This window comes from Chaetodon auriga, chromosome 2 (assembly GCF_051107435.1).
Source record: "Chaetodon auriga isolate fChaAug3 chromosome 2, fChaAug3.hap1, whole genome shotgun sequence".
In the NCBI taxonomy this organism is placed as follows: Eukaryota; Metazoa; Chordata; class Actinopteri; order Chaetodontiformes; family Chaetodontidae; genus Chaetodon; species Chaetodon auriga.
In genome coordinates this window covers 24,865,779-24,887,577 of record NC_135075.1, presented here as the reverse complement: position 1 = coordinate 24,887,577, position 21,799 = coordinate 24,865,779, and the positions used below count along the sequence as shown (strand labels likewise).

The 21,799-nt window shown below is 44.1% G+C and overlaps 1 protein-coding gene across 2 annotated transcripts; it reads left to right on the top strand.

Annotated features, from left to right (window-relative positions):
- The first annotated feature begins 400 nt into the window (after positions 1 to 400).
- On the top strand, positions 401 to 21,709 carry ece1 (endothelin converting enzyme 1). 2 transcript variants are annotated; one of them, XM_076742760.1, is made up of 19 exons: positions 401 to 463; positions 6,774 to 6,860; positions 9,343 to 9,481; positions 11,460 to 11,672; positions 11,825 to 11,949; positions 12,059 to 12,205; positions 12,564 to 12,629; positions 12,984 to 13,172; positions 13,390 to 13,532; positions 13,762 to 13,876; positions 16,776 to 16,886; positions 16,980 to 17,078; positions 17,265 to 17,342; positions 17,449 to 17,552; positions 17,882 to 17,992; positions 18,739 to 18,806; positions 18,942 to 19,132; positions 19,723 to 19,818; positions 20,614 to 21,709. In XM_076742760.1, the coding sequence occupies exons 2-19, from the start codon at positions 6,774 to 6,776 to the stop codon at positions 20,788 to 20,790; spliced, it is 2,259 nt and encodes a 752-aa protein (XP_076598875.1). In that variant the 5' UTR covers positions 401 to 463; the 3' UTR covers positions 20,791 to 21,709. The 2 variants fall into 2 exon arrangements, with proteins under 2 accessions (XP_076598875.1, XP_076598864.1); XM_076742749.1 differs by lacking the exon at positions 401 to 463 and having other exon boundaries at positions 6,657 to 6,860.
- The last annotated feature ends 90 nt before the right edge of the window (positions 21,710 to 21,799 follow it).

The window sequence follows — 21,799 nt, the reverse complement described above, 5'->3', positions numbered from 1 at the left end:
GCAGGTGGGAATGAAAATGTTCCACCAAATGTGCTTAAAAAGAAGAAAATTCTGTCAAGTGAGGTGGAAGAGAAAGTGGGACACAATAAATTAGCTTTAGGTCAAAATGTATTAGGTCAGTCAACCAGTCAGTTACTAAAATGTGCTCAAAATGAAGACTGCTCGTTTTATCAGCGTATTATTAACGTTTTCGTTTTTAAGAACAGTCTGAGCCTCTGATTCAAAGTATTTTTGTTTGTTTGTTTTTTGTCATTATTCTTATTATTAATGTAAATAAAAACGTTTGCGGGAGTGCGAGCTGATTTCCGGGGTAGCGTCGCAGCGGAGAAAGTTTCAGTGGGACGTGAACTATCTTGACAGTGAAGCGCCGTCTCTTTGGTTGTTTCAGCTGAGGCTCGCTCACTGTCCCCCGGTCAGAGAGCAGCGGAGTCTCAGCAGCGGCGGCAGACCATCCGACCGCAGGGTAAGAACACGTCCCCCTGACTGGAAGCGACGCTCAGACACGCTGGGAAGTAAATCACCAAACGTTTAATTAACTGAAATCATCTCTTTGAGGAATGATAGTGTCGCATGTGTTCAGTGCCGCGCTGGATTTGATTACTTCAGGCGTGTCTGCGGTTGTTGCCACGAAACTAAATGTTTTCTTCACGGCATTTTCTTGTAAACAAATGAAATTGTGTGATTATATTTCCGATAAAACTACAAAGTATGTAATGTTGGCTCTATTCAGGATCTGGTATAAAGCTCAGTGACCTATTGGAGCCGTATTGGATTTTAATCTCCGGTGAAGTCGCTTTGATTTTCCTGTAGACACCTGATTTTTTGCTGCTATGATTTTAAATTGTCCTAAATATTACATGTTGGCACTGTCATTTTGACTGCCTTATAAATTGTTTTGGTCTTGCTTTCACAAACTTCCACTTTGAAGAACTTTGACACGCTTAAGGTTTCCCCATCTGAGCTCCAGATGTACTCAGATGTCTGTCAGTGAGTCACATAGTCTTCATCAGTTTACCCCATTTTAACCATTTTCAGTGGCCTGTGCAACATTTTAGCCGTTTACTCTGAACAAATCCTCCAGCTGCTACCAATACTCACATTAGTGTACAGCCGCCATACATTTGCATGTTTGTTTTGCTTGATTTAATGTGGCACAAGATTAATATTTACTTTCACTGTGCAAATGTCAGCTTGGTTTGTTGTGAGCTCATTTATCTTATGGGGGCTTGAAGGGGGGGAATTGTACGCAACTGCATGGACAAGATCATCAATCAAAGTATCTGTAAGCAAACACTGACTTTGAGCATAAACCAACTTAAAAGATCAGTGGCAGATGGAAAATGTTATGTTTGTTTTCCTGAAGCAGGCTGTCACGCTTGGCCAAGCAAACCCAACCGAAACACGTAACGAGGGGTCATCTTGTTAATGAAAGACGGCAGCGAGCGAGCAAACTTTATTTATATTGCATAACAGGTGTTAAAGTACCTTACAGGGAGAGGAAATTAAAGCAGTTACAGTGGAAAACAGCTTCTGGATGTAGAATAAGATAACAGAGTGTTAAAGCCAATGTATTCCCAACATGTAGATCACTTTGAAGTCAGCTGAGCAACACGTGAAGTCTCTTTTTATCACAGGCAGATCTTCTGTGCCTTTTAATCGTCCTGCTTTATTATCTGTTGCTCTGACTCCCGAAGCTGTTAAAACACTAAAATCCAGCATTACACATTAAAACCAATAGATAATTTGCTTCTGTGAACTCTTTTGGATCATTAATTGTACTCATAAAGGCTAAAGCCCGAGCGGTTGATTGGCTCTCTGACGTTACCAGGCTCTGGATGTGTGACACTCTGGGAGCTCGGTTTACTCTGCAGTTATTCATTGCCAAGGTGTGATCGTGATTTGTGCAGCAGGGCGCCATAACAACAGCAGGAACAGGTAATCTCCTGTTATCTGTCTGTGCCTTGGCTCAAAATCTCATCGTAAGCGAGCTCCCATGTGCCACTCCTTTTACCCTGACCTTATGCTCAGAGCTCTGCAACAATCCTGCAATCTATAGCTTGTGTCATTATATGTAAACATGCCATGAAAATGTGCAGTATCATGGCTTGTTCTGTTGTTCTTTGCGTGGCGAGTGAGGCTGATTGAGCATAAAACCCCTGCATGCAGTGGATGTACAGTGCATGATGGTGACACAAGACCCGACTGGGTGATATTTGATCGCCACCCGTACGTCAGAGCACCTGAAACGTGTCAGAAGAATGAGCCGGACAAGCAGGAATCTGAAGAATTCCAGAGCTCCTGCCTGGATGTGAGGGAAAATGCGGGCTCTTTATTTTATTTGCATCACTAAAAATAAACCAAAAGTGCTATGATTCCGGTAAACGTCTGGGCTTAGTCTAACAATCCTCCTCCGGAGCAGGGAAAAGCCGATTGCCTGGGAAAGTAGCTTTTTTTTTTTTTTGGTTAACGCTTCATTATCAGGGTGTTTTCTCCAAAGGAAACAAGTCCGTGCTGTGAAAAGAAAGACATTTCCAGAGCTGTCCTGACGTCAGAGGTCAGGAGCTGAAGCCTGAGACACACTGGTCTTATCTGTTGCCTTCAGGCAGAAAACAGGGAACTGAACATGACAGAGCGCCTGATAAAGCTGAAGTGACCAGCGGCTGTAGTTATGGATATCTTCGTGCTGAGTCCTCATCCTCAAGTCAGCTTAGATACACAAGCACATACTGCACATGGCACAGGGTCGAGACCTCGCATACAGGTCAAAGGGGACAGTCAACAGATGTATTAGCGATGTGTGCAACCAGTTTTATGTTGAATCAGATGAGACTGTTTATACTGCGCTTCTTAATCCTGTAGTAAGACGTGCGGTCGTGTTTACATTTGGCACGGTGGCATTTCTGGAATGTTTTCCCGACCTCAGCGTTCTCCTTTGAGATTCACAAAAATAAAACAAAATGCTTAAGTGACTGCTTCACGCCTGAGGAGGAAGTTCTGCTTTGGCCGCGGTTACTCTCGGTGCGTGCTCTGTGTGCCACGCAGAGGTTAGAGACTTAAAAGCAGAAGTCGGATTTCGAGAGGAACATGACTCCAATCACGGAGGTCAAGTGAGTTATCACACTGAATACGAGGCTTAGATTGTCACTTAGCTTGTTTTTGGCGTGTGGTCTTTAATTACTGCTCCTCTGTGGTCTGAAACCACATCTAGCCCGAGCATCTGACTGGCTTACCACAGCGGTCGACTGCGCCGCCTTCCTTCAGATGCAGAATGTGTTTACTGGCATCTTACGTCAAACGCGCCTTTAAATCACCTGTAGCCTCGGCTGCATCAGCCTCCTTTTCCCCTCTTGTTTCTCTATGAATTCTATTAATTTTTCTCCTCAGAAATAAGCGGTCAAGCGCTCGTCGCCGTCAAACAAACGCAGCACCCAATCCCAAACACAAACATGCTCCAGTTATTCTTGGAGGACTGCCCCCGTGCTACAAATAATCGCCTGGTTTGCAGGATCAGTGACGAATTACTGACGCATGTTTGTGGTTTTACGGCCTCGCTCGAGGGCCGTGGCCTCACGTTGTTTCCAAGAATCGTGGGAGTCTGACCCCTGGTGCTGCGCTATCAGCTTCTCTATGGGAAGACATCTTCGCGCTCTGTGGGACACAATGGCAGATTGGCTGCACACTGTCATGAACTGACCTTGACCAGTGACCACAGACTATTATTAAGAGCATCAGTTTGTATTTTCAAATGGCTCCCAGTTGTCACTTAGCGTGACTTCAAGAAAGTTTAGACATCAACAGGAAGTCCTCGGTAGGTCTGAGTTTCAACAGACGTTGCACGACAGAGCCGTTGCAGTTGCAGCAAGTCATAGCATGCACATGAGCTCATATTTAAAATATTTAGATGTAATTCTTCATTTCACAATGATCGGGTCACGTCTTATAGAGGTGGAAACTAGGGAACACAAAACTTCATAGGCATGTGTGTTTCCTCAGAAATGGCTGATATTAGTCACCAAATAGCATTAAAAGGAAAGGGAAGAGGAAGGCGGTGCTGCCACCAAGCAGGGTTTTGGCTCAGGGGTGGGGGGGTGGGGGTGGGGGGGGGTTCAGTCTGTGTGGCAACATGTGCAAGCACATCTGCACAGACCCTGATGCCAGGAAAGTGTTCAAAAACAGCGATTGTGTGCTGAGGAATGTGTGTGTGACAACAACACAGTCCGCAGTGCCAGTGGGGGGGGGGGGGGGGGGGGTTGTCAGCACGTGAAGCTTCTGTGTGACAGATTTCAGTTTGAGTGTTTTGATTGAGAATCCCTGGTTTTGTTAAATGGAGCAGCTCTAATCCTGTCATGAACTGCAGGTTAAATACTGTTGGAGATCGAATGCTGTGTGTGTGTGTGTGTGTGTGTGTGTGTGTGTGTGTGTGTGTGTGTGTGTGTGTGTGTGTGTGTGTGTGTGAGAAACATCAATATCTCCCTTTAGGCCCCTCTGGCTTTCAGCTGTAGGTCTTCTGAAGCCATTCATGTAATTGAAAGTGTCCTAAAAACAGTTGGTGTCCTCTTACTTCTCCTCCTCCCGTCCGTCCTGACTGTCTCTCCGCGTCTCTCATCACTTCTGTCCTCCACCTTTTGTCCCAGCCGTCCTTTAGGGAGCCGATAATGTGACTCGACCGTCGGTGAGGTTAAAAACACACCAGCACAGGAGCTGTTTGGACATTTGTATGATTTCATCTCTTGCTTTTTCAGGGTCAGTATAAGCAGCGGTTCCCTCTTGGTGTTACTGCGGTTGACTTGCGGCATCTTGTCTGATAGAAAACAAGATTTAACAGGAATTTGTGCTCTTGGTTTTGCCTGAAATTCTCAGGAATGCTTGTGGTGAGAAAATGTTTTTTCTTTCTCTGTGGCATGTTTACGTGAAACAAGTGGGAAACATACTACAGCACGGATCTGCCACCGAATCGCCTCTTGGTTGTGTTTACCGCAACATCTAATCTGTCTTCATCAAGTAAACATTTATCTTCGCTCACTGGTTTGTCTCGTGCTAAGTGGATGTCAGCAGTGGAAGATGCAAACCAGAGGCTGAAGGTAAACGTCCAGAAGGACAGAGACTGTGCGCTCGCCGTCTGTAAGTTGGCAGAGACATAGTCAGGATTTTTTCTTCAGAGTTAGCGCGGCTGTATATCGAGTTGTCTTGAGCAATCGCTCTGGAGCGAGGCTGACAGACAGCTGCAGTTAATCATTGCCCTCGTCACTGGGCTGGCACTGTTGTGCAACAAAGTCAGATGTAAACATGCCTCTGTGGTGCCTCGTGCTCCAGCTGTGGCACCTTTACCTGTGGGAACATTTCATTCGTTGGACCACATAAATTACAGGTATGTTATTTACTTCTGAGAGTTCACGTATGGATGATAGATGAGGTTTCACAGATTTGGGTTTTTGTAGTCATCGGCTGGCATACGGTCGACATGATGTGAACAAACCTTCAACAGCATTAATAACTTAGAGATAAGATAAGACTTTATTGATCCCACACCAGGCAAAGTAAGTCTTACAGCCAGTGTTACAAAAAGCAAACTCAGTGACACAGAAGGGTCAAGATAAAAAAAAGTATACAGAGAACAGAATAGATGTGTATGTAGATTATATTATATACAGTGTTTTAGACTGAATGATATGTATTATAAGTACATTATATACAGTAATGTACCTGGATCACTGATTGTATTTTATTTATCTACTCTACGTGCAACACATGCAGCAGACATTTTACTTGTATTAATTGCATTTATATATTTCATGTTAATCCTGTATGGATGTCATACTGTGTGTACTGTGTGTATACTGTGTGTACTGTGTGTTGTATTACTGCTTCTCTTTTCGCCACAAAATACCTTAATGAGAAGTAAAGTATTTAAAATGCAGTGTGTGCATTAAGCGGCAGTGGGCCTGTGGGTGAGGGGTTAAACTGGCCGCCCTGCCTATCAGGTAGCGGTTACCACCAGCAACAACTACAAGCATGTAGTGGGAGGAGGGTGTTTGGTCCGGGCCCCTCCCCTGACTGCACCGTGTCCTATAGAAAAGACGCAGGGTGTGAACTTTAGCTGCGAGGCTCCCTCCCTGAATCTAAGTGAAACCACATTGGGGAATGCGCTCACACACGCACACACACGCACAATCACTTCCACACACCCAGTCTCAGTCATGTAAGTCGCGCAAGTCAGTGCTTCTTCCTGTTTTTCACTAGTTCCGTCTTCTCTCTCGTGCCGTGTTTGCATTGACTAGACTGAAGGAGGAAGTCCAGAAAAAAGTTTGCCCAGGAAGAACCTCAGAGCTGTTAAAGAGGAAGAGAGGGACCCACAAGGAGATCACACAAGGACTTTCGGGAGGAGGTTTTTTTTTGTTGTTGTTGTTGTTGTTGTTGTGACGTTTGTCCCCCGGGGGTGTCCTCCAGACACCATGGGGGCTGAGAGAGGTGTCGTTGGAGTTGAAGGGAGCAGAGAAGAGCTTTTAAAAGGAGGAGACTGACACACTCTTTGAGAGCCAGCTCGGTCTTTGAGTGGAAGAGCTCCAACAAGACAAACCAGATACCTCCTGATGGATTTGAGAGGGAAACCCTACCCTGAAGCCTCACAGACTGCTGAGGAATAGACGTCACGCGCACACACACACACACGCACACGCGCGCGCGAGTGGGAGAGGAGAGGAGAGGAGAGGAGGAGAGGGGCTGGAAGGAACATGGAAGCACTGAGAGAGTCTGTTCTGCATTTAACTTTTCAGATGTCGACGTATAAGAGAGCCACGCTGGATGAGGAAGACCTGGTGGACTCCACCGGTGACGACATCTACCCTTCATCACCTATGCAGGTAAGCGCGCAACACCGCGTGCTAAAAGTAAGCTAATGGCTCACTGCTGGTGCACTTGTTATTATAGAGCACATAGGAAAAACGTACAGGTGTTTCGGGGTTTCACACTCTGCCGCTGTCACGTAAAAACTGTGCAAGCAGTAAAGAATGGCTTTGACTGGAGACACGTGGGCGCCTTTCACGGGGTCACGGTGCCATAAGTTCAGCTCAGCTCACCAGGAAAAATGTGAAAATCATTTATCAAAATGGATTCTGCTGAAACGCTGTGAGTCAGACACCGCTTGGTTGAATGTGTCTCCATAACTCGCGGCCTCTGATCCGCTGACGAACGCTCGTGATGTCATCTTTGAAGTCTCCTGTCTTTGCTCGTTGAGACACAACATGTTTAGAATTTCAATAAGCCGCCGTAATACATGAATGAAGACGTCCGACCTGCTGAACCTGCTCCATGCTGCACTGTGCGGCTGGAAATATGGGAAGAAGCTTCAAAACTATGAGATGAGATGAAGTCAATCACTGAAGTCATGACTGTTGTGTTCTCCAGACTTTTATATGGTGTAAAACCACATTGTAACATTTAATGTAGGTATTTTTATCTGAACCATTTATGGATTGTTTTTTTTTTTTTTTTATCACCCAGTATGTCATCGTCTGGTTGATTTGTATTTATGGACCCTGAAATCAGCCTCATGCTGTGCCGGAATCAAAGTAACGGCGAGTCCACTGATGTTTTCTGCGGATCTGTGTCTAATTTTGCCAGCTGTGATGCACAATTCACTATTAAGGAACTTTCTTAACAAAGCAGTGGCTGTTTCTGAGCTAAATCCCAGCTGTGCGACTGTTTTAAAACCTTAATAGCCTCAGTTAAATTTTATTTATTCAGAAATTCCCCTTGAGATTGATATTTCTTTTACCACAGAGATCAGATAACGAGTTATCAAGCAGATAATTCAGCCACAGAAAGCTGCCATCGCACACACCCAGGCGCGCTGACTGAATGCTTCAAATCTCAAGAGTTTGGAATAATGTCTCATAAACTTGAGATTGCAAAATGCCTGACGCTGATTGATCGCGACACTGATTGTGGCACTGATTTGTGTCTCTGTCACACGGCTCACGTCTGCACTCACGGGCTGCTTTAGACTGTCCTGCTTTTGTGGAGTTCATCCAAGTTTGAGTGAATGTTTTGGAAGTAATCTCTGAATGACAAATAGTTTCACAGCGTTTTCTGATACCATACTTTTGGTTTTGAAAAGTAGCACCGCAAAATAGCTTGCCCTGGGCACTTTTCAGAGTCTTTATTTAGGGTTTAAGAATTCTTTTATTGACGATTTGATCGCCTGTCTTGTACTTCTGAACCCCAGAACAAGGAGCTGAGGTCCTTCACTGCAGTCATTCCTCCTGCTTTATATGATCAGAAGTATACCTGAAGAGCTCAGATCTCAAGACTTTGAGACAATTATTATTTTCCTGTGATTTTCAGGGCGATAAAATGCGGTTTCCAGAATGCAGTTGTGCACTTTCCATCTGCAGTAAACTGCACAGGCTTGGCAGAGGGATTCCTCTCTCAATTACACTCAGTTTATGTCCAAACCAGCCCAACACGCTGAGCTCCTGGGATTAAGAAGCCACTGTGGCTTTGGCATTTGGTTTGGCCACATTAAGTTTGACTGTTGAACCCTCGTCTACGCTAATAGCAGTAAATTGGATCCTTATATATATATATACACTTCAGAGCTAATTGACTTCCCCAGGATATAAGTGAGGTCTAAGATCTGGCATTTATCTACAGTGGGGCTTCTCATAGACGGGCCTAAATGCTCCCTGTGACAGATTTGCGAGTGACCCTTGGAGTCCACATTCCCCTGGAAACCTTCACTAAAGCAGCATTGAGTAAAGTGAAAGTGCAGGGGCAGGGTGTGCTGGTTCAAGATCCACTGCATCAGTCATTGATTTCAAAAATGTCCAACCTCTGACCACAAAGTATGTAGTTTCCTCCAGGCTCCGGAGCATTTTTCAGAAGCTGAATATCTACGAACTGGGTTCTAGTCTGTCTGTGGTTCTTGGTTAACTTCCTCATCGTTTGCAGGTGAACCACAAGAGGCAGATATGGCTGAACAGAATTGTTGTGTGCTTTCCCAGCCTGAGGCGAAAGGAAAGCATACTTCTGAGCCAATGTTAAACTAGAAGGGAGGGAACAATAGCAGAATGCTTAACCTTTTCTGTGTAGGAGGGTTGGAAGCGCCGCAGCAGAGAAGCCATTGTGCTTTGAAACAAAACCTGTCATCAAATCCCTGAGAGTCCCACAATGCATTAGTTCAGCAAAGTAGCATTATTAAAAGGGTGGGTTTGAGTTTTAAAGCTGGTTAAAAAGTCACTTCTTGCATCTTAAACTTCGTCAAAAGCATCACATTTGAGTTAGTGGATTAAATGAAGCTCTTTAAAGGTATTATTGTGTGTGTGTGTGTGTGTGTGTGCGCAGGTGACTCTTCTGCACGGCCGTGGCTCCTCGTGTTGGACGGACAGGACTCAGAGGGAGAGGAGGCTGCTGTTCTTACTGTGCGTCGTGTCTGTGGGCCTGTTCATATCCCTCATCACAACCGGGGTCTTCTACAAGCAGAGTGAGTTCAAAGCTCTGTTTACGCTCAATGGGGACACAAAGCACAGTCTGAGCAGAGGAAAACTCTCATTTTCTAATGCCACCTTTCCAAGAAGAAGAACAATTCCAAATGAAAACACAAAGAGGAGAAAGCCTTGGAGGAATGTTTGAGGGAAACGTGCCTCTTTTGCTGAGAGTTACATGAGAAGACTGACTCCACCCTCATGTCCGTCCATCACAATAAATATGAAGCTAGCCGACAGCCGGTTAGCTTAGCTTGGACGGGGTGCTGGAAAGAGTGGGAAACAAACAGAGGCAACAAAATCCGCCCACCAGCACCTCTGAGGCTCACAAAGTAACACATCACACATCTCATTATTTTAATCCCTGCAAAAACCAAAGGAAAAACCAACAATTTGCCATTTTAGGGGGGTTTATGCTCGAGTATTTCTTGGCCAAGAAATAAGCGGATTAAGCATTTTTTGTTACCAGATTTTGTTACCTTTGGGCAGAGCCAGACCGGCTGTTTCCCCCCTCTTTACAGTCCTCATGCTAAGCTAAGTTAAGCTAACCAGCTGCTTGTTCCAGCTACACCTTTATTGTACAGTCACACGAGTGGAATCAGTCCTCTTGTCTAACTCTGGCCAAGAAAGCCAGTAAGGACGTTTCCCATGTCACACTGTTCAGTGATGAGCAAAGCTGTGTTGTGTCTATAAAGCTACTGAATGCAAGGTATGAAAAAACAGAAGTCATTATTGAGATTATTAAATCTCGAGGTGATTAAAATGCAGTTTTTCCAGATGTTTGACAGACGTCAGCTCTGGTGATCGTCTTAGGCATTAAGGTGCAAACGACAACTGTTTTCCAGTCTTTGAGAATCAGTTTTTGTAGCTAATTCAGAGGGAAGTAATGAAGTGTCCGTGTTAGAAAAAAAGCCGTAAACCTTTGAGGCTGTTTCGTGAAACCTTTCTTCATCTTTCTATCCTGAGTAACTACAGGGCTGTGCTGCTTAATACAGTATATGTGATTCATTTTTTTTTTTAAAACCAAAGCCCCACCTCAGCTAAGCTGCCTAAAAACAACTCCAAATCTCTCCCTTGAGCTTGTTCATTATGGAAAAAGGGCTTGTGGATTTACCATCACATCCAGGCGGCGTCTCATCTGCGCTGGTTTCCTCAAAATTCACCATGGGAAACTTAATGCCACTTCCTCCCATTCAGAACCGCATGTCAGATCACACTTTGAAATAATAAAAGGAACAAGGATGAATTCTCGGCGGGGCACTAACCTCATCACTGCTCGTAACTTTGGCTCCGTCTCCGTTTGATACCTTATATGGACAGATGGATGAAGTCTTTACTGTTAGTCGAGCATTAGAGGTGACTTGTCGCCTTGGATTGCACTCGCACTTGCACTTCTCTAAACACTTTCTGTAGCTTTCGAGAACTCTTCCTGTTCAGCAGCGTTTGTGTTTAAGCTTTGAAAAAGCAACACAGAGCAGCCACAAGCCTCTAATCTCAGCACACCAAGTGCCTGCTCTCAGAGAAATTTTGAGGAAGTCAGTGACACTGACCAGAGAGGATCCCTTTGAAAGGAAGGCGACTTACTTGAACTTGAGTCTTAAAACATGAAGATGAAGTCATCCAGGATCCTGAACCCTCATCAGTCAATTACATAATCAGCTGGCAACAGTTCCGTTTTCCTCCAGGCTCCTACGAGGACAAAATCATCAACCATCACCTTTCAGCTAATCATTTATAAAGAACTTTTGCAGGGAGAAATGTTCCCTCCAGGTTGTATATCTCCTCTCTTACCTTGTATGAAGTAATAGCTTCCAGATGGTCTGAAGACACACATACATTTGGATGTTCTACCGTGAAATATTCCGATTATCCACTCTGATCCTCAAAAAATGTTTTTTTCCTCTGCTGACGATGCATTCAAAAGCGAGCTAGCTCTGAACTGAACATGCTCTTTTTAAAAACTCCTCTCTCCTGCAGCTCACCCGGGCTTGTGCCTAACAGAGCCGTGCATCTCTGTGGCCAGCGCCGTCATGGGAGCCCTGGACCGATCTGTAGACCCCTGCCATGACTTCTACAACTTTGCCTGTGGGGGCTGGGTGAAGAACAACCCCCTCCCTGAGGGCAAGTCCCGCTGGGGGTCTTTCAGCAACCTGTGGGAGCACAACATGCTTGTAATGAAGCGTTTATTAGGTGAGGGTCCTTGTTTGAGTGCAGTTCGGTGTCCTCAGCCGGCTGCACCCCAGTCAAAGGTGTAATGCGTCTTTTTGTGGCTCATTTTCCGGAGCTGGGGGAACTGGCTTGCTTTTCACTCACATAGCTTATCTTTTATCTTTTCTGGGCAGAAAACACAACGATGAAAGGTCTGAGTAAGGCTGAGGAAAAGGCCCAGCGATACTATCAGGCCTGCATGAATGAGGCCAAGATTGAGGAATTAGGAGCTAAGCCACTACAGGAGCTAATCAGCCAGGTATGCCTCTTTCCTGAAGCGGTCAAACATCAAACATTTCAATCCTTTCTCATTCCTGTTGAAAGAGCCGGCTGTCTCTGAGTGTCCACCTAAACCCTGCCTGTTTCAGATAGGAGGATGGGCCCTGACCGGACACTGGGACAAAGACAACTTCCAGGAAGTTTTGCGGATGGTGTCAGCAAACTACCGCACCTCGCCTTTCTTCACCGTGTTTGTCAGCACCGACTCCAAAAACTCCAACAGTAACATCATCCAGGTGAGAGGCTGTTTTATAGGCTGCATGTGCTCAAACCGTTCACACAGTTCAAGTGCTTCTTCACTGAAGCCTTTGATCACATGCTGATAAACTGACATTCATTGTACAAGAACCTCAAAGTTATACTGAAGTACAGCACTCACTGCTGATGTTCTGGTGACGAGCCACTCATCATCATCATCATCATCATCATCATCACCACCACCACCACAGTGGTCTTGTGGTACTGATAGTATCTTTAGCGAGCTCCTGCTTTTAGCCTGCATGCTGGCAACACAGGAATGAAAACAACGGCTTGTTTGTGAGTGTTGAAATGGAAAGAGGAGTGGAAGTCACAGGATGTTTCTCTTGCCTCCAGGTGGATCAGTCCAGCCTGGGACTGCCCTCACGGGATTACTACCTCAACAGAACAGCTAATGAAAAGGTACCGCGGGCGAACCGTTCACTGCATCACGCTGGTTTCACACAGCTCTGGACAGTGAAAGTAAAAGTTATTAAAGCTTAAGTCTGTTCATCAAATCAAGTTCTGGAATTTTCTGTAGAGAGAACCAAAAAAAAAAAACTGCTTGGAATTCTGTTAAGAAAATACCCAAAGGCTCATTGCAAATTTTTGCAAATAAAGTTAAGAAATATTAAAAGAGAAATATTTCAGCTTCAGGGGAAATACTCTGCATAGTAGCTTGGATTTGCATAGCTCAGGATTACTCTCCTAATTGAATTTTGTCACACATACACACACCCATTGTCTCCCCAACCACCTCCATCTCGGACTTGGCAGTATCTGACGGCATACCTCAACTTCCTGGTGGAGTTAGGGGTTCTCCTGGGCGGCTCCGACGAGACGTCTCGGACGCTGATGGAGGAGATCGTGGACTTTGAAACCACCCTGGCCAACATCACCGTCCCTCAGGAGGAGAGGAGGGATGAGGAGCTCATCTACCATAAGATGGAGGCCAAGGATCTGACAGTGAGTTTCTCCAGGTTTGATCCACCAAATACAGCAACAGCAACAGTTTACAGCACTTAGACAAATCCTGACACCTCCTGCCATGTAACAAAGGAAATGTAGATCTAAATCTTCAGCGTGTGGGACGTTCCTCACAGCATGTCCCTGTGTTTTCTTTTGTGTGTGTGTGTGTGTGTGTGTGTGTGTGTGTGTGTGTGTTTTGTCTGTGTCTGTGCAGACTCTGGCTCCAGCAGTGGACTGGATGCCGTACCTCACAGAGGTGTTTGCTCCCGTGCCGCTCAACGAGTCAGAGCCAGTGGTTGTTTATGCCAAAGAATACCTCCAGAAAGTTTCTGACCTCATAAGTAAAACAAACAAAAGGTCAGATATACTTAATAGTTTTTCCATTTTATGTCAAATACAGGTTGTATTTGCTCTGCCGCCTCACTTTGATTCATAATGACGCAGTAAAATAAGTAAAAATAGAAAAGAGGGATAAACTTTACACTGTTTACACAATACATATTTCTAAATGCGTCTTATTAAAAGGCACCATGGTACGCATTCAGGCAGTATTGAAGAGTCAATCAATGTCTTATCTCCTTTTCAGCCTGCTCAACAACTATATGATAATGAAGGTGGTGAGGAAGATGGTGTCCATTTTGGACCAAAGGTTCCAGGATGCCGAGCAGCGCTTCCTTGAGATCATGTACGGCACCAAGAAGGTGAGAGATGAACTTTAGGCCTCTTGCAGTCACTGTAATCCAGCATGGCACGCATAGATTTTAACACAAAGCAGAAAAAAAGTGGCAGATAATGTATTTTTAACACAAACTGAATACAGATATCTCAGGTGCTCTTCGTCATTGTCTTACCGCTTTTTGCCCTAAACAAACGAAGGCCAGTGTTCTCTGGTGGAGGAGATGTCTCAGAGCCAAACAGCTGGGTTTAGAGAGCTGTTCACTCGACCTCTTGTTCTTGTGTGACAGTTAGCAAAGGATTCATTACTGAATGCAGATAGATGGAAACTGGCACCAAGCAGAATTTTCCCTTCATTATCGCAGGACTTTACAAGGGCTGTAAATGATCAGTCAGTGTTTAATGTTGGCTTCCAACCTGATTTCTTGAACTTGGTGTCCTTAATTGGAGATTTAAAAGAAAAATCTGCTTATCACAGCTACGTTACTGCTGGAGAAACCTGATTTTTATTTTTTTTGGCCTCCATCAGAGCTGCAGCTAATGATTCAATTCATTATTGATTAAAGATTAAAGTCTTCAAATTGCGTCTTTTGTCCAACCAGCAGTCCAAAACCTGAAGCCTCTTCATTTACTACAAAGAAAAGCAGCAAATCCTGACATTTAAGAAGCTGGAACCAGCAAGTTCGACAATTTTGCTTGAAAAATGACAATGAATGAAAACATTTATCGATATGTTGGCATCTAACTTTCATTCACCTGACTACTTGATTAATCGTTGCAGCTCTAGTCTGCATGTGTAACAGCACGGTGCTCTTACCTGTGATTTTACTCTACAGGTTCTGTCTTCTATATGTGCTTAAAAATGCTTCAACCAAAAAACAGAAATAAGAAAACAGTCTTTAAACTGCAGCGTTACATGTAGCACAGTCTTGATTGAAGAATATTCTGTTAAGTAAAGTAGAATCTGACTTCTGCCAAGTTGTATCTGCAGTAAGTTTGGGTTTTTACACGTAAACACAGTCTGTTAGTTAATGGTGAGGCTCCAGGGTCAGTTCACCCAGACAACAGAAAAGATCGTTTTGGCCTTTCATGCCCAGGTTTTGAGGTTTACCTCAGAGCTTTTGGGAAAGTCAGATTTTTCAGAGATTTTTGGAATCTCATTTGTGGCCTAAAAAAGTTACACTTGCTGCTTTCGGCCAAACAAATAGTTTGAGTGAGAAGTGTTCACTGGTTGTTCAGAGACGTTAACTTTTTAATGCTGTGAGCGTCACAAACAAAATTTCTTTCAGCTTCATCATATCGGGTCAGAAGCAGAAACCTCAGAGACAAATCTCTTAAATCTACAGTTAATTTGATCACAATAATCTGCATTGCTCGATGCCAGCACACTATGGATAAATGAAAAAATACTTTCTGGAAATGGGCTGAACAGAGCCTTTAATTAGACACGTGGGTGAAGATACTCAGACGTGTACATGAAGTCGACCAGGCAGTAAGTTGTACTTCCTCCTCAGTGAGTTTGACTGCGAAGGCTCTGGTGACCCCCAGACCTTATCTGAGCAAGATCCTGTTCCCTCGGCCTTGTTTCCAACTGGGGTCAAGCTGTAACAACAAACCCCAAACCTTCTACGTGTGTCTCTTTGTGTGTCGGTTTTACGTGTGAGCACAGCTGTGTCTCTTTTTCCATCTGTGCACAGATTTACAACCTGCTCAGAACTCTTCTCACTTCCTCCCTCCAACCTTGTTTCCTCTTTATCTTCCTATACATGCAGCTCTTTTTGTCCTTGTCCTTCCTTTCACCTGATAAAAACTAACATAGTTTTTTTTTTTTTTTTTTTTTTTTTTTTTTTTTACCCGCAGCCAGTGAATTAGCTGTTTGAGTGGGAGTTTTTGATTTTAAACTTAAGATGTACAACCGCTGTTTTAAGATAGATGGCATCGTTAAAAATGGATACTGTCCATTTCTATATTGTGTGTTTATATCTTAGAATCTTTTGTAAATATAAGTTGAACCAGAATGCAACAAATTGCAACATTTTCAGTTGAATTCTAGAAATTGTGGCCACAAACTTTTTGGTTTTTTTGCATGCACAGTTAGTTCTTGTAGGCTTAACGACATATGAAGCAAAGCCAAAGGCACTCTGAAATCTCTCCCCTCTGTTGATGTTGATGGTGTTCTGCCGGTGGGCTTACATGCATTCCTTCAGTTTTGACTGTAAATAGCCAGAGAATCTGCATGTGGGGTGTCCTGTTGTTGCCATTATGTCTAAAAAAAACCCCCCCACCACTCAGCCCTCAAGAGAGGACACTCACGTCTCTCAGCCCACAGAGCGATAAGAGCTCAGCTTTGCCTGAAAAACACTGAGCTCGGAGGTCGCAAGAAGATCCCAGCAGTCTTCTCTCATTTTCTGTTTGTGTTAATTTTCTCTAAGATGAAACATCTATTTAACTGCAATGAAGTCGATTTAAAAAAAAAAAAATAAAACAGTAAAGAGTGAAGTGATAAAAACAATCCAACTATGCTGATATCATTCTGTATTAAATTTTTAATGGTACGTTATTCACCCATACATCAGTGTTATATACATGCTTATCCCATTCAGAGTCGTGGGGTGGTTGGCACCTATCCCAGCATGCACTGGGTGATGTGGGTGATAAGCAGGAACAGATCGGTTGGCAAACTATCTCAGGGCTTTGCAGGAGGAATAGTGCTCTCCTAGTTGTTTTGCTTTCACTGTTTCACTACAGGTCTGAAGCTGCTGTGCCCACGTCCTCTGTGGTTATTCATGTTCATTCTGGGAAGCGTAGGAAGTGACTAATTGAACCAGACAAAATAAGTCAAACGACGATGATGAGGCTGCTTAAGAGAATGTGAGGGTGCATTTTTTTCTGAACCTGTCTTCATGTGTTCGTCTGATGTCGCAGAGCTGCACTCCGCGCTGGAAGCTGTGCGTCAGCGACACAGACAGCGCCCTCGGCTTCGCCCTCGGAGCCATGTTTGTCAAAGACACCTTTACCGAGGACAGCAAGGCCATTGTGAGTGCTTCAGAGTCCCTCCCTCACGATAGCTGCGCCCAGTGTGAGATGATGTGCTTGTGACTTCTTTCTGTCCGTGACTCTGTGCTTCAGGCTGAAGATATGGTGGCAGAAATTAAAAGGGCGTTTGAGGACAGCCTGAAGTATGTGAGCTGGATGGACGCAGAGACAAAAAAAGCAGCGAAAGAGAAGGTGGGATTAAGATGTTGTGTACTTCTAGCCCAGGAAGTTTCCCACTGCTGCTGCAGGGAGACGATAACATCTGAAATGAGTTCTGTTGAGCTGGTTCGTGTGGCTGAGAATACAGCACTGCCACCTGCTGTGAAAATGTACCTTTGCAGTTCTTTTTTTAATCATTATGACTTTCTTTCCTAACAGGCAGATGCAATATATAACATGGTCGGATACCCAGAGTTCATCATGAACGCCACAAAGGTGGACAAAGTGTTCAATGATGTAGGTAAATGTGGAAGTGTGATATATGTTCTGTCACTTCTTGTTTTGTCTCACGGAAACGCTGAACTCGTGTTTTTGTGCCACTTCTGATTCGTCTCTCTTTCAGTTCGAGGTGGTGTCAGAACTTTACTTCCAAAATGTGATGCAGTACTACAACTTCTCAGCCCGAGTGACCGCGGACCAGCTGAGGAAAACTCCCAACAGGAACCAGTGAGTCGCTCCCTCAGCCCCCGCCGCTCCGCTTGCCGGAGGGGAGGTTGCACACATTGCCATTGTGCTGGCTCAGCAGAATACTGCTGCCATCCACAAATGTTCCCAGGCAACCAACTTCTCTCCACTGAACTGATCCTTGTCTCTAATTAGGCTGGGGGGGTGGGGGGGGGGGCTGAGGGGGAAGGGGACAGATCAGTGTTCCCATGCCTTCCAAACTGATCTGCAGTCAGCCTGGCACAGCAGAGCGGGGCAGAATCGATGCTCTGAGTTGGTCGTGACCTTGATGTCAGCCTCACGTCGTGGCTCTGTGCTCCTTGTTTTTGCAGGTGGAGCATGACCCCCCCAACCGTGAATGCATACTACAACCCAACCAAGAATGAGATGGTCCTGCCTGCAGGAATTCTTCAGGCTCCGTTCTACAGTCGTTCGTGGCCTAAGTAGGTCTCCTACGCTGCACTTCAGGTTCACTCAGTCTGCGGATGGATTTTATTATAGTCGAAAAGAAAACAATTTGACAGTCGTCTTTAGTTCTTGAAACCATCAGCACAGCATGGAGCAAAGATGGTGTTAAATCACCAGTGAAGAAGGAAACAGTATTGGCTGCAAACAAATGCAACTATTCAACATTATCCACAGAAAAATTCATTCATCAGCTGCTTTTTGGAACTACACACGAGTCCTTTGACAAGCGGCAGATGCAGTCTGATACTCCAGCTGAAAGGCCTTTTTGTTTCATTTCATTTCATTCATTCATTTTTGCTTATGTTCTATTTGATTTGATTAGAATTGAGTTGCTGATCAAATCTGAGATGTTTAACTCACAGTGACAACAAGGCTCCATGAGGTCGCTGCGACACACGACCTCACTTGGGTTTTCGTACGCATTAAACAAACGAGACATAACAAGCTGTTGAGGAGCTGATAGGTGGGTTTTGTTGTGGTTTCCCTCAGTTTCCGGTCTTTGTGCTAAGCTAAATGGCCTCTGGCTCCAGCCTCATATTGAACTGACAGATTTGAGAGTGGTATCGATCTTCTCATCTCCCTGTCAGCATGAAAGCAAATAAGTGTTTTTCCCAAAATGTCCATCATTGTTTCAACCAACTTGTGGGCCGTAAACACAAACACCGACGGGTTGTTTGAACGTACATTTTCAAAACGTGTGATATTTTTGTATGTTTTTCAGAGCCCTTAACTTCGGTGGAATTGGTGTAGTCATGGGACATGAGCTGACTCACGCTTTTGATGACCAAGGTTGGCAAATATTTTTAGTTTTAAACAATTTACATTTCAGAGGGTGAAGATGAACCATCCTAATGCTAGATTGTTTGATATACTCAAAGCACAGCACGGCAGAGAATAGAGTAAGTTTCCCACTTTTATTCAAAGGGAGGGAATACGACAAGGATGGAAACCTGCGTCCCTGGTGGAAGAACTCCTCCGTGGAGGCCTTTAAGAAGCAGACCCAGTGCATGGTGGAGCAGTACGGAAACTACAGCATCAACAAGGAGCCTCTGAATGGAAGACACACCTTGGGAGAGAACATTGCTGACAACGGTGGACTCAAGGCCGCCTACGAGGTCCGATGTCAGATAGGAAGCATAAGAAACCTTGAATATGTCCTGTATGTGGTTAAAACGTGAAGGGAAATAGTTTTCTGCCACTGATGTAGACAAGCAAGTACAACTCTGTTTTTTTTTTTATGGAGGGTTCAGACCTCTGCTGTTATGTTTCCATCAGCGGCATTGTCGGATTGCACGGTTAAGGTCAGAAAACTGTCGCACAGATCTGACATTAATCCCCTGCATTACTTTATTTGTCGAGGCTGTTGTGGCTCACATCCGTTAATCTGTATTGGAAAAAGCAGGTTGTCTGGTTTACAGTGAAGCCTTGTAAATGCGACAGGTGGTTATGAGTGGCCTTGTCCGCCTCTGGTTACTTCTTCGCATGCACACATTCTTTCCATGTAATGAAAGGTCACAAGCTTTGAAGCAGATGTGAAAATCATATGGAAGTAAAAGCAGCCTGCGTTATGTGGAATATGTTAACCAGAGGGAAATGACACAGCAGAGGATCTAAAGGGGATCTTCTATTTCCCTTGGTCTATATCAGCGTAGACTTTTACCCAAGCAAATGCATGTGTGTAACATGATCATTTGTTGCTTCGAAGGCTTACGTGAACTGGATCAAAAAGAACGGCGAGGAGGCCACGCTGCCTGCGCTGGGAATGACGAACCATCAGCTGTTTTTTCTAGGATTTGCTCAGGTTTGTGTCACTCACATTGCTCGTGTTCTTCCTACTGATACATACTAATACCACTGTTTTTGCTGTAGTTCTTAAAGGCTCCACTCCACACATGTTTCAAGACATACAGGGACACTCTGCTATGACTCATACTTTGTGTCTGATGTGGTTTTCTGCAAATATGTTTCAAACACCTTGTCAAAAATTCTCAAAATGGCATCTATGCCCTCTTCCTTGTTGAAAAATCCACATGAATATGCAAATATTGTTCACTTCCAAAGTTTAGCTGCTGGCCTCAACATATCTCCTGCTTCATTGAGAGTCCATTCTCTCCTGTGTGTACTGGAGGCCTCAAGTTTCCACTTCACACTTGTGTAAGCTGCATACTGGACTCTGATTGGCTCTGAAGGAGTTGTGATGTTAGTAAATTCCACTCATACGTTCATGTCTTAAACTCGGATTCAGAGTGATCACAGAGAAACTTTCCACCTTTAGTAGATGAGCCTGAAAACAGCCTTCTAGTGTCAAAGTCTGCATGTACATCATTCAGCACAGTGAAGCTCAAACATTACAGGCAGGGAACAAGAGGAATAAAACAAACTGGAGGGGAACTTTAAGACACATATCCAAACAAAGTAAGCCCAAACATGAGAGTGTCCTAGGCAGGAAATTTTAAATATCTCAAAAACCCTTTAATGACAAGAATGAAGGAGTTCAGGCCAGCCTATAAAATCTCTTTATAGTTCTTCATGGACATCAGGAATTCATTTTGAAAGACCTCACTTTGTGTTTCTTTATCCTTTGTTATTCCTGCAGGTGTGGTGCTCTGTCAGGACGCCGGAAAGCTCGCATGAGGGCGTAATCACAGATCCCCACAGCCCATCAAGATTTAGAGTCATCGGCACCATCTCCAATTCACGTGAATTCTCGAAGCACTTTGGCTGCAAAGCAGACACTCCCATGAACCCTAAACATAAGTGTGAGCTTTGGTGATGCCTCATTGCTCAGTGCTGTTTATCAGTGCGGAGTGAAAAGGATGTTGGGGAAAAGAGCTTGAGATTGACAAAGTTTCTGTGGACAGCGAACACAACAGCCACTGAAACTCCTACTACCTTGCCACTTAATGCTTATCACACTCCTTATCAGGACAAAATGGGGCTGCTCTCTATGGAGGATTACGGTCTTCAGTGCTTCACCACAAGAACTGCTGGTTTAGCAAACAGCTTTGCCCAACTTCTCAAGTGAAATGTAGCTATAAATGCGCTCTTTGAACACTGGAAACCCAACAAATGGTTACAGAAAAAATGGGGGAACCACTGTCAAACTTTGTAAGCTGCTTGTTTGTCACATAAAGTGATAAATGAGTGACGTTTCTTTGTCTTGTAACTTGTCACTGTGCTTGGATCTGTTGCCGTTTACTTAAATTGTATTTTATTTATGGTCACAAAGGTTTATGTCAGTGAACCAGGAACCTGCAAGATTTTTTAACCTGATGGAAGATGAAAATGTGGGTCATGTAAACAGTTTCAAAGCTGTTTATTAAGAGCTGGTCTAAATATATTTGAATACTACACAGTCTTTGAAGCATTGCAATGTTCCAGAAACATTTTGTGTGCAATCTGGTCAAACTGTTGCATTTTCTGGAACTCACGATGTGATATTTGTGCTTAAAAACACAGTAATTTGTGGACCTGGTGTCAAGATGGCAGTGTCTCATTGGTGGCTTTTTATTTCTGCAATGGAAGGCCAATAATACAGAAACACAATGAAGGAATAATGAAATTCACAGCAATAAATGAAAGCATCAGCTATTCTTTTCCATTCAAAATGTGGTCATGTGGGCTAAGTCATGATGTGCCATACCTGTTTTTATGACTAAGAGTTTATCAAATTATTTTGTATAGTAAAACCAGTCTTTGGAAAAGAAAAAAAAAAGTATTGTGTCCTTTGTTTGTTTTGTTGTTTGAGCTCACAGACACAAACACACGCACACACACACACA